This window comes from Pituophis catenifer, unplaced genomic scaffold (assembly GCF_029215685.1).
Source record: "Pituophis catenifer annectens isolate HBS135680 unplaced genomic scaffold, rPitCat1.0.hap2 SCAF_1, whole genome shotgun sequence".
Classification (NCBI taxonomy): Eukaryota; Metazoa; Chordata; class Lepidosauria; order Squamata; family Colubridae; genus Pituophis; species Pituophis catenifer.
This window is the reverse complement of record NW_027256881.1, coordinates 81,509,173-81,522,402: the sequence shown is the minus strand read 5'-3', so window position 1 is coordinate 81,522,402 and position 13,230 is coordinate 81,509,173. Positions and strand designations below refer to the sequence as shown.

The window sequence follows — 13,230 nt, the reverse complement described above, 5'->3', positions numbered from 1 at the left end:
TTGCAGTGGTCAAGGAGGTGGACTAGATCCTTTCCTAGGTTCTTTTCCCTTATGTTATATGGTTCCATATAATGCCATTATATCTCCAACCTCCTTTTTTGTGTGAAAAGATGTGCAGTGTGCTTATGTCAGTCTCATGTTCTTACAGTAAGTTGATACAAAGGGACAAAAAGGAAGGGCAGTTTGTACCTTTTACACCATACATTTGAGTTCTCTGAGTAGAAATTCAGCTATAAACATGTTTCTCCAAAATTATTTCAATGAAACTTGTGTCCAGGAATGTGTAGAATTATGTACTTAATTTCTTTAACAATGCATCTCTCTTTAAATTAGTTGAGATTACTAAATTCCTTTTTATTCTAATGGAAATGACTAACATTTCTCATTTTGGCCAAGCTGAGTTATTAGATATCCAAGAATGATATATAACCATAAGAAATTAGCACATTACTTTCATATTTTGACCGTGAGTAAAAGATGGTAGGAATGAAGGAGAAAGTTTTTAGTACAAAATATCTATCTGCTATTTTAAAAATATTAATCCCATCTTCATTTGAACTGGATCCAAGCAACATACCATTGGTGTGTCTTCCCTGCAAATTGAGCATTTGGGGTCATGAAATGTTTGATCAAGAAATGGAAACTTCTATTGGAATCCTATGTAAGGTCAGATAGTAGACTAGGCAGATTTTGCAGAATCTAAGAGAGTTATTCTTATTCAGATAGTCCTCAACATCTGTCCACAATTGAGATCAGAACTTCAGTCATTAAGCAATAAAATTGTTAAGTGAGTCATCATGTAACCATGAATGATTTTATGACCATTTTTGCCATGATTGATAAGCAACTCACCGGGGCATTAAGTGAATTGATTTCCCACAACAATTTTGTTAGTGGCAATCACATTTCCCTGGAATGCGGCAACCACCATAAATGCATGCTGGCTGCAAGCACCCAAACCATGATCATGTGATGATGCCAGTGACACAGTGACAGTTATATGGTCTGGTAAGACTGGCCATAAGTCACCTTTTTCAGCACCATCGTCATGTAGAAGAATTGCTAAATGAATGGTCATAAGTCTAGGACTCCTTTGGATGGTATAGCCAACACCCCCCTCTTGTCATGGTACCTAAAGCTTAATCATGATGGTGTCGTCTAAATGTATTGATTTTGGCCAGAACATTCAAGAAATGACTTCCTATGCTTCCTGTTTAGTCATTCGGGAAATGGGACTCTCTTCAAGCTATTGGTTATATTAGTCAGTGTGAAAAAGCTGGAGGAGCACATAGCCAAATGCACCATTAGGAAGTAAGAGTAATGGCGATGATAAAAGTGCAAATTTTTGCTACTTATGGATGAAGGGGGAAATGGTTCCAATAATCTTGTCTGCATTATGTTCTCAGTACACAGTTCCTTTAGATCTAATGTTTGTGGTTGGCATCAATTCACCCCTCCCAGAGTTGACAGTTCCTTGTAATGAATGATCATACTTCATTCGCTTGGTGAATTCTTACTCCCAACCGCAATGAGACTTTCATGTGTTGACTTGTAGTGCCAACTAATGTTTACTAATGTTGGGATCTTGGTGTTTGCTGAGTTTAGTTTTCTTCTTATAAACATTTCATTACCAAAGTAGGTTACTAAGATCCCAGTATTTTCACCCTGAGCTATTCTTCATTGTTGAACTCGACTATTGTTCATTTTGCAGGCCTGGCTCGGAGACCAGACGTCACAATGGCAGAGAGCGAATGACTAGCACCAATGAAAGGGGAAACCTGTCTATGGAGTCTACCAAGGAGACCCGCTATTGTGCTGTTTGCAACGATTATGCCTCTGGCTATCATTATGGGGTTTGGTCCTGCGAGGGCTGCAAAGCCTTTTTTAAAAGGAGCATACAAGGTAATATAACATCGACACACCTGGCATGAAATTATCTTGCTCAATGCCCATTCTAACCAAGTAATGAGAGTGTTGTTTATTACTGAATAGATTGAATCTGGATTGGTATATGTGTTCTGACCAAGGCTTCCTGAGACAGTAACAATCACATGCTTAGTCCCAAAACCCCTCTTTTTATTTCAACGGCTGTGAATTATGTTCATTCACAGCCTGTAATGAGTCCCAAGCAGTTTGTGAATAGTCCGATAGAAATCTGCCACAGAATTTTGGGATAAGGCTGATAAGCACCCTCCTTTATCTCCCTTGAAACGCTGCCAAAGACCTAATTGCCAATTAGCTTTGTAAGCCAAACGGAGCACAAAATCAAAACGGAACTTCAGAGTTTAAACCGACCAGAATGAACAAAGTTGCTTCCTGCAAAGGCTCATGTCCCTTTGCTCCACCTTTATTTTTTATGGGAGGGGCCAATCATCTCCAAGCCTTACTCCCAAGTCGCCCCTTTTGTCTTAACTGTTCTTGCCTTCTGGCAGCTCTGCACATGCACGCACTGGGAACAGGCTCCTCCTGTTTCTCTGCCTCGCTGATGTCAGACTCTGGAGGCTCCAGAGTCAGCAACTCCCAGATGGCCCTGGTCCCATCTCTGCCTCTGATGCAGAGCCCTTGTCCGAGCCTTCCCCAGACTCCAGGACTGGCCCATGTTCCTCCCCAACCTCCTCACTGTCTGACTCTGCTGCCAGCTCTGCAGGCCACTGGTGGACCACAACAATATGGCTCATAAAATTAAAGTTTTAGAATAAAGAAATAAACAAAATAAATAGAAAATACCATATTAAAAATGCATATTTAGTCCCTGTTTAACATATACAGTGTGAATAGATTGAAGTGTGTCAGTAGTGAGTTGCAAAACCCATCACTACCGGTTAGCTCGTGCATGCGCAGAAGCGTCTGTGTGGGTGGGCGGACCCTCCCGCCATCGCCACTACCAATTCGCCAATCCAGGTAGAACCGGTAGCAATCCTCCACTGAAGTGTGTAAGCATGAGTTGGAAATTAAAAAAAAGACTATTCTGGACTATTATCGGTATTGAAGTATTTTGTAAATAACCCATCTAATCCAGGGATGGGTTCTAAATTTTTTTACTATCGGTTCTATGGATATGGCTTATTTTATGGGCGTGGCTTGGTGGGGGGTGTAATGTGACTGGGTGGGCGTGGCCAACTTTTTTTTTTTTATTTTTAAAAGCATTTTTTCTACAACCTTAAGAGGTTGCAGAAAAAAATGCTTTCAGGAGCCTCTGATGATCAGGCAACTCAGCTGGGATCGCCAGAGGCTTTTAAAGGCATTTTTTCCCCTACAACCTCTTTGGCCGAAGAAGTTGCAGAAAAAAATGCTTTCAGGAGCCTCTCATGATCAGGTAACTCAGCGGGGATCACCAGAGGCTTTTAAAGGCATTTTTTTCTAAAATCTCTTCGGCCGAAAAAGCAGAAAAAATGCTTTCAGAAGCCTCTGACGATCCCAGCTGAGCCTCATGATCATCAGAGCCTTTTTTTTTTTACTTTTAAAAGCATTTTTTCGGCCAAAGAGGTTGTAGAAAAAATGCTTTTAAAAGTAAAAAAAAAAAAGCCTCTGATGAGGTGGGCAGGGTAAGCGAGCGGTGACCGGACCAGGGACCGGTTCGGGGGTGTGACCAGCCAATGTTATTACCGGTTCTCCAAACTACTACAAGTTTTTACTACCAGTTCTTGTGAACTGGTGCGAACCGGGAGTAACCCACCACTGATCTAATTCCAAATACTCATTTTGCTTGTTTCTTCAATACTTGCCTGCCCTATCTTTGTGTAATGCTGCAATTTCAGTTCATATAACAATAATAGATAAAATAAATACAGGACTCTTTAAAGAAGCTTTCCACGAGATGATTGTCAATGTATCTATGGTATAGGTTCTCCTGCTTGAGCAGGGGGTTAGACTAGAAGACCTCCAAGGTCCCTTCCAGCTCTATGCTGATTGATTGAGTCCCCTAAAATGTGAGACACCAACAAATCCCAACTCCAATTCAAAATTGGGAAAGGCTTCCAGGAAGTCCCCAAACTAGCAATAGCAATAGCACTTAGACTTATATACTGCTTCATAGTGCTTTTACAGCCCTCTCTAAGTAGTTGACAGAGTCAGCATACTGCCCCCAACAATCTGGGTCCTCATTTTACCCACCTCGGAAGGATGGAAGGCTGAGTCAACCTTAGTTGAATCTTAGTTATAATGGTAGAGAGGAAGATGTTTAAAAGTACTAGATTCTTATGCTGAAATACATGTAGTCCTCAATTTACAACAGTTCATTTAGTGACCAAAGTTACAACGGCACTGGAAAAAGTGACTTATGACCGTTTTGACAAGTACAATATATGTGGTACTTTGCTCAATAGTAGTAACTGTGAGACGGATCTTGGAGTCGTAGTGGGCAATCACTTAAATATGAGCCAGCAGTGTGCAGCAGCTGCCCAAAAAGCCAACACAATTCTAGGCTGCATAAACAGAGGGATAGAATCAAGATCACGTGAAGTGTTAATACAACTTTATAATTCCTTGGTAAGGTGACACTTGGAATACTGCATCCAATTTTGGTTGCCATGATGTAAAAAAGATGTGGAGACTCTAGAAAGAGTGCAGAGAAGAGCAACAAAGATGATTAGGAGACTTGAGGATAAAACATACAAAGAATGGTTGCTGGAACTAGATATGTCTAGTCTTATGAAAAGAAGGACTAGGGGTGACATGATAGCAGTGTTCTGATATCTCAGGGGTTTCCACAAAGAAGAGGGAGTCAAGCTATTCTCCAAAGCACCTGAGGGTATGAAAAGAAGCAATGGGTAGAAACTAATCAAGAGAGAAGAACTTAGAACTAAGAAGAAATTTCCTGTCAGTTAGAACAGTTTATCAGTGGAACAACTTGCCTCCAGAAGTTGTAAATGCTCCAACACTGGAGGTTTTTAAGAAGAGATTAGATTACCATTTGTCTGAAGTGGTATAGGGTTTTCTGCCTAAACAGGGGGTTGGATTAAGGTCCTTTCCAACTCTGTTATTCTATTCTATTCTATTCTATTCTATTCTGTTCTGTTCTGTTCTGTTCTGTTCTGTTCTGTTCTATTCTATTCTATTCTATTCTATTCTATTCTATTCTATTCTATTCTATTCTATTCTATTCTATTCTATTCTATTCTATTCTATTCTATTCTATTTATTAAGCCTCTAAAATGGCTTCAGCCAGGCTCACTTCAGGGTTGACACTTATGACCATTGTAGCATCCTCATGGTCACATGATCCAAAGTCAGATACTTGGAAATTGTCTCCTTTTTATGAGTTATGGGGTCATGTGATCACCTTTTGCAACCTTCTGACAAGCAAAGTCAAGGCGTAATCCAGATTCACTTAACAACCATGATGCTAATTTAACAGCTGCAGTGATTCTTAACAACTATGGCATGAAAGGTCATAAAATGGGGCAAAATTCACTTAACTGTCTCGATTAGCAACCAAAATGTTGGGCTCTGATGTGTTGGTAAATCAAGGACTATATGTATTACCAGCTTGATAGTGGGTTGCCATTTATTTCCTCTTTCTTGGCCTTGTCTAAACATCCTGGGCAGACTTTCAGTATGAATGGAAACTGAAAGCCTTAAAGTCTTTAAGGCAGAAACAAAGAACATATATCAGAGATCGGTTTCAGCAGGTTCTGACCAGTTCTGGAGAACCGGTAGCAGAAATTTTGAGTAGTTCGGATAACCGGTAAATACTACCTCTGACTGGCCCCGCCCCATCTATTCTCTGCTTCCCGAATCCCAGCTGATCGGGAGGAAATGGGGATTTTGCTGTATTCTTCCCCTGGAGTGGGGTGGGAATGGAGATTTTACAGCATCCTTCCCCTGCCAAGCCCACCAAGCCACACCCACCAAGCCATGCCACACCCACCAAGCCACACCCACAGAACCGGTAGTAAAAAAATTTGAAACCCACCACTGACATATATGGAAGAAAAAGTAAATACATAAAAGAATAAAAACATGCATTTCTCTTCCTCTTGGCTCCTCTTACTAGCCCAACTGTCGTTTCTTGATTTGGGGATGAAATTTTTGCCAAACCACACTCAGTCCTGCCTTTCTGTGATTAATTACTTTAGGTTCCTACTTAATGTTCCGTTGCTCAGTACTCAGTCCTTTTGCCTTTCTCAGGAGTAATTTCCTGCAGTTGAATCTATTACTGTTCATTGTCTTCTTAAAGTGATGTTTCTCATGTAGTGAACTGTAATCTGGTTACAGACATGTTCTTTTTTTAAAAAAAGTACATCCCTTATGCTGTAATCCCCCATCGTCCCCCCACCACAATAATTTCACTGCTGCTTTAAGATTTTCTGTTTCATCCAAAAGCTTTTCTCAATTGCCACTAAGGGGTGCCATGTGTATTCTTAATATAGTTTCATGTCAGTACATGTTGCTCTTTATTGATTTTCTGTATCAACATGTAGAGAGTGATCTCGAGATAGGAGAATGTATGACAAGTGAAAATTGCAATCCTGTTTATGTGCGACATTTATTTTATACATATTTTACCCCTTCCCTCACAAATGTTGAGGTTCCTGGACTAAATATTTGTGAATTCAGTGGACCCTGCAATATCTTATCCTACCTCAGTAATAAACTCAGCAATAATGGTCAAGTTCATAGGGTTGAGAAGCACATGTTGAAAATCTGGAACATGAGAAAAATAAAAACGTTTAAAGGATTGTGCACATTCTGAAAATGATTTAGAAGGAAAGTTTTGACGCTCACATGAGTACAGCACTTTTCTGCCACTCGTTAAAGCACTGATGTCTTTTTTTCAGGCATCCACATGAGCTGAGCTGTTTGCATTACAGCACAACAATGTTGTAATGAATCCAACTTTTAAAACAGCAGCATCTTTTTTGCAGACTCTTCTAAAAGCCTGACAAAAGTTAGGTGTACAGAGCAGAGGGATTGTGACATATGAAAAAAATGAAGCAGTTCTTCTGAATGGTTTTTAAATGTACATCTATTATATTCCTTAATAGAAACAGAAAGTATGTGAACTTTAGTTAGCTAGAATGTGTATCTGCACTTCTTCCATGTAATAAATGAGTAACAATGAATAGTCTTCTTAATATTTTGAATACAGCAGAGAAGCACCATTTCATGAGAACTAATTGTCACCACGTACACAAATTTAGTTTAAAGAAAGTTTTCAGCAGTTGAAAAGTGAGCAGATTATTCTATTACCTCAACCTCACAGAAGTATGCTCCATGGTTTCAATTTTCAATTCTACCCTCATGGAAGAAATTTTTTGATATTATATTCAATCATATTCTCTTTCTGAAAGAGATGGCTGCCATTATTCAGCTCCTGAAGTACTTGAAAATCATTAGTTGTTTGAGGTACTTCCAATAGATGAATCTTCATATTTTTTTTCCCTATTTTCTTACAATTTGTGAAATCAATCAAGGCAATACTATTGTAACTTTCACAAGACATGGATATTCAAAACTTAAAAGTTACTTAACAAGAATACCTTGAAAGTTTTCTAATTTATTTTGGAATGCTTCTGCTCTTTCTGAAGAGAAGACTATGAAGCTGAAGACATGAAGTCATCCACAACAATTTTTGGATGAGATTCTGACTGTATTATTGCCTTCTTTCATCACGGAAGAAATGGTGTGGAGAAGGAAGTCTTTCATATCTAGTTGTTCGGTCTGTTTTCTTTTATTACTTCTGCCTTTCTGGCTTGAGAAAGTCATTAAGGATGGAAAGATGGAATAACTGCCCAATGTACTTTGGTTTTCTATCGCATTAGGCTGCTCCCCCCCCCAGTCTTTACGTAAAATGTCTCAAGTTCTCATGGAGACAATACTCTGGCAATTTTTCAGCCAACTTCAGAACTCAGCATTTGAGATGTCTTTTTGTGGCTGAAGAATTGACGTACATGAATTAATATCAGCACAATAAGGACTCACTGGAGAAGAGTCTAATGCTGGGAAAGATTGAGGGCAAAAGAAGAAGGGGACGACAGAGAATGAGGTGGCTGGATGGAGTCACTGAAGCAGTAGATGTGAGTTTAAATGGACTCCAGAGGATGGTAGAGGACAGGAAGGCCTGGAGGAATGTTGTTCATGGGTTTGCAATGGGTCAGACATGACTTCACAACTAACAACAACAACAACAACAACAACAACAACAACAACAGCAAAAAAGGTTCATGAAGCAAATAGTCATTCTAACTATCATAGCACTGCTATGATAGAATGACACGAGGACTGATAACGGGCAATGTCCCTTTACTCAATGTCACTCAATTACTCAATCAACAATCAATCCTGAATAAAATAAAGACATTATTTTGTAGTTCTACAGATGTATGATCTCCAAATCATTGTAAGCCTGGAAAACCTAGAAACAATGAGTTCTAATTCCACCTTAGGGTGACTTTAGGCCAGGGATGTCAAACTCACGTCGTCATGTCAGCTTCCAATTTTTGATCACATGACTTCAGGAATGCCGTGATGGTTGTAAGCACAAATATTGGTCATAAGCCATTTTTTCAGCAGCATCGTAACTTTGAACAGTCATTAAATGAATGGTTATAAGTTGAGGACTACCTGTAATTCAAAGACCTGGTTGTCATCTATAAACCCCTTCATGGCTCACAGCTAGGATATTTGAAGAGCCGTGGTGGTTAGAATGCAGTACTGCAGGCTACTTCTGCTGACTGCCAGCTGACTGCAATTTGGCAGTTCGACTTTCACAGACTCAAGGTTGACTCAGCTTTCCATCCTTCTGAGATGGGTAAAATGAGGACCCAGATTGTTGGGGGCAATATGCTGACTCTGTAAATCACTTAGAGAGGGCTGTAAAGCACTGTGAAGCATTATAAAAGTCCAAGTGCTATTGCTATATTTGATGAACCTTTTAACCTATCCTTACCCAACAAGATCCAACAGGGCTGGCATGATCAGAATCTCATCTAGTAAACAGGGACATTTTATGGAACTAATGAAGTTTGCCTTTTCTATCATTGCTCCTGCCCTGTGGAGGAGCATTGTTCCTAAGATTTGGATGCCTCTGATGTTGCTGCAGGAGACGATGCTGTATGAGTATCCCAGTGGTGAAATTCAAATTTTTTTACTACGGGTTCTGTGACTGTGGCTTGGAGGGCATGGCAGGGGAAGGATACTGCAAAATCTCTATTCCCATCCCACTCCTGGGGAAGGATATTGCAAAATCTCCATTCCCACCCCACTCTGGGACCAGCCAGAGGTGGCATTTGCTATTGCTACTGGTTCTCCAGAACCTGCTGGATTTCATCCCTGGAGTATCCAGGTAGAGTTATTTTTATGGTTGCTTTTTATCTAGCTGGCTGCCTGGAATTGCTTGGTGAGTAGGCAGTCATATAAATAACAAATAAAAATGTCCACTTCAATAAATAATTTTCGATGCTATTTCTGCTATATGAAGGACACATAAACAAATGTCAATTTATGTATTGCATTTCTGGGGTTGCCATAGCCTCCATTAGAATCTTGACAGCATTGCTTGGATGTCCTGATGTTGTTTGTGCACTTTTTCTTTTTTAATCAGCAAAATTTCTTGATGTATACTTTGCCATGGTTGCTGCGTGGAGACTGTAAAATTCAGAGAAGCAATAACATGAAAAGATAATTATATACTAGTTTACACTGTGATCTAGAGAAGTTGAAATAATTAGATTCATTTCTATTAACATATGAATCAAATAATTTCTCCTTTATTCTTAGTTAGGAAGAACCTAGATTATCGCAGTGAAACATTGGGTCATTGAAAATATATGGCATTCTTTTTTTAGTGACTATATTGATATAATTTGAATAATGCTATATTGCTAAAACAATAGCACTATGTTAGCAATTGAGTTCAAGTGCTACTCAACAAATAGGGTTTAAGTGTGTGAGAGAGAGAGAGAGTGGGGGGGAAGGAGAGGGAGAGGGAGACAGGGAGAGAGAGAAATGCGCATTGATGTGGAAAATATGCCTCCCTGGGTGCATCTTCTATTTTTCCACCAGCATGAATACAGATGAAAGTCAATTGCACAAGGATGATAAGGGCAGAATCTGTTGTATTGACCTCATCATCTGCAATGGCCATTGACAATTAACATTTGACCCCACACAGCTGGCATGTTACAAACCAAGAAGTGTAATATTTTTTGTCTAAGCAATGATTAGCATTGTTTCTTTGGATATTTCAACTATTTACTGCATGGGTTCCTTAAGATGAAAACTCCTTTTTATGGTGCATACAGGTGGGACAAGAACATAGTTGGAAGGGAATCCCAAACCCTTTCTTCTGCTAGGTAGAGCTGCTAACCTTGAATACTTAGCCACAAAATAGGTAAGGCAAGTCTGGAGATGTAAAATGTCTGCCTCCAATTTGTATCCTTCCCTCTTTTTCAAAGTTCTTAGAACCAGCTATCCTTTATATTCAGTGGCCTTCGTTCCATAATGTACTTAACTGGGAGGGTTACCAAAAAGGAGAGGTCAATTCACTCGGTCAATTTAACCTCAAATATATTCTGTCATGCACAAAGATCACTCCATTGGACATGTTGTAGCAATATGTAAATCTAGTCAGTTAACTTGTTTTGATTATCTAGTCCTCCAAGAAAAAGCATGGAGAGAAAAAGCAGTGATAAAAGCAAACCTTTCAGTTATACAACATACTGCCAAAGCCTGGAGGGAGAGATGATCCATTCCAAATGCCACCAGACCGCATCCGCTAAGTCATGCTACTGTATCTTGCCTTGTCAATGGAGAAGGAGCCAATGACAGTGTGAAATCTTGCCAGTGTTAGTTTATTTTTAGCTCGCATGTGTGAATGTTCTGAATTTTGTAATGATTGTGGACACAGATGTATCTTGTAGAAACTTCCAATCCTTATTCTGAAGTGGTTTCCACATGTAGGATAGAATTGATTGGTTGGTGGTCCTGGTCCCAGTATCTTTGGATTCAATGCAGAGAGGTTAATCTTGCCATTGAAAGATAACCTCAGTTCTGAAACCACTGGGGTTACCAATAGGCTCCTCGGTCCAGTTCAGAAAGATGCAAATTAAACCAAAGGGCTAGAAATAAGCAATGAAGTGTCATAAATGTATACTGCTCTCACTGGAATAGTTAGATATGCACATCCATGCTTCAGATTATCATGAGGCAAGAATAGAAAACAATGTCTGCCATTGCGGCATAAATCAGAAAATCAGATAGTTGCCAGATCAATGGGAACTTTAAGCAAGCCACTTTTCTCTCATCTTCATCTCCTCAAATCTCCTATTATGGATATAATATTTAGAGTTCTGATTTATGGCATAGTTGTTAAGATTACAGCCACCGGTTAATGTATTTGAAGTATTTTGAATATGCCTTGGTGGTATGTAAGTGCAAACTATTATTACAAGTAATAATAGTCATTCATGTTAAGTTTCCACTTAATGCATATATAGGAAACCTTAAAATAGATACCATCAAGTATCTGAATAGACAATATGCACTAATCTTTTCAATGAGGAGACCCCTCTAAGTGTTCTTTTATAGCACAGAAAATCAGGCCATAGCTTATGTAAAGCCAGACATTGACAATCTGAGCAGTTCTTTTGTGAATAGTGTTTGCCATCAAGTACATTTTGGGAAAATGTAGAGATGTAGAGAGAATGTATCAAGCTGAACTTCTGGTGATGTTGTGAACTTAGTTTTCTTGTTTCCCACTGCCTTCATTTGTTTTTTAGCTTCCCAATCTAGTATTTCCTAATGGTCTCCCATGGAAGTACCAAATGGTCTGGTTCTGCTTAATTTCCAAGATCAGGCAAGATTGGCTAGCTGCTGCTACCCATCTGGGCTCTAGAGTTCTATAGAAATGCTCTACACCCTAGCTCAAGAACTGGGGGGAGAAACCATAATTTCATGTTCTTTTAAAGGCCAACAACATGGAGATTGTTTCCTGCGTCCTGCTAGATGAAATTGCTCACTTGACAGGATCAGAAGTAAGCCACATCTGCCAGATCTTACAGTGGGTGCTGAACAGAGGTGGGTTTCAGCAGTTTCTGACCAGTTCTGGAGAACCGATAGCGGAAATTTTGAGTCGTTCGGAGAACTGGTAGTAAAAATTTTGACTGGCCCCACCCCCATCTATTCTCCGCCTCCCAAGTCCCAGTTGATCAGGAGGAAATGAGGATTTTGCAGTAACCTTCCCCTGGATTGGGGAGGGAATGGAGATTTTACAGTATCCTTCCCCTGGAGTGGGGAAGGAATGGAGATTTTACAGTATCCTTCCCTTGCCACCCCCACCATGCCATGCCCACCAAACCATGCCATGCCCACCAAGCCACACCCACAGAACCGGTAGTAAAAATTTTGAAACCCACCAGTGGTGCTGAACCTATGGGAGACAACCCTTAGTTAACTAAGCTTTTGTAAGCTTTAAAGGTGACAGCCAGCACTTGGAATTGTACTTGGAAGCAAACTGATAATAAGTGCAGTACTTGGGGGCCCTAGTAATCTATGAACATTTGTGACCCACCTACCACCACCCATGCCACTGTGATCTGTAGCAGCTGTAGTTTCTAATTGGTTTTCAAGGCAGTTCCAACTACAGTGCATTGCAAAAGTCTATTTGTGATGTGACCAAGGCACAAATGACAATAAGAAGGAACTCCCAAGGATGCAGCTGACATATGAACCTGTGAAAAGGTGCTGTTGGTCATAGTTGGACTTAGTCTTGCTAGGGTTGAATTGAAGTTGTTACTCCTATCCAAACTCTTACAGTCTCCAGATCCTGGAACATGACTTCAACAGCATCTGTTGGTCAGCTCAGGGATGAGATTTATACTTGAGTATCATGTGATGATACCTGAAACTGAACTGATAGATGACCTGGCCCAGTGACCTCATGTAGATGTTAAATAGAAAGGGATAGAGCATCATCTGAAGCATCCTAGATTATGCTTGATAATTCTCTTCTTATAAACACCAAGTGGAACAACCATGGAGAAAGTTGTTGGTTGAATGCAATTCTCACCCCAACTAGGACATAGAAACTTAGAAAAATGATGGCAGAAAAAGACCTAGTGGTCCTTTGAGGATTTTTTTGTTTTCTTTTTTTAATGTATGTATTGTTTTTTTAAAATTATTTTTATTTTATTTTTAAATTTTTTGTTGGATGATGAGCATCATTGTTTATCTGAGTTGTGCAAATGTTATGGACATCTTAGGTGTGAAAAGAGGGTTTTTTCCTGCTGT

At 39.7% G+C, this 13,230-nt stretch overlaps 1 protein-coding gene across 2 annotated transcripts in view; it reads left to right on the top strand.

The window, feature by feature from the left end:
* The window catches only part of ESR1 (estrogen receptor 1), a 144,106-nt gene that overhangs the window by 42,970 nt on the left and 87,906 nt on the right, over positions 1 to 13,230 (top strand). For both annotated transcript variants that reach the window (XM_070932647.1, XM_070932646.1), the window contains exon 2: positions 1,712 to 1,902. In XM_070932647.1, the coding sequence (XP_070788748.1) occupies positions 1,712 to 1,902 (191 nt within the window). The remainder of the gene's footprint in view (positions 1 to 1,711; positions 1,903 to 13,230) is intronic.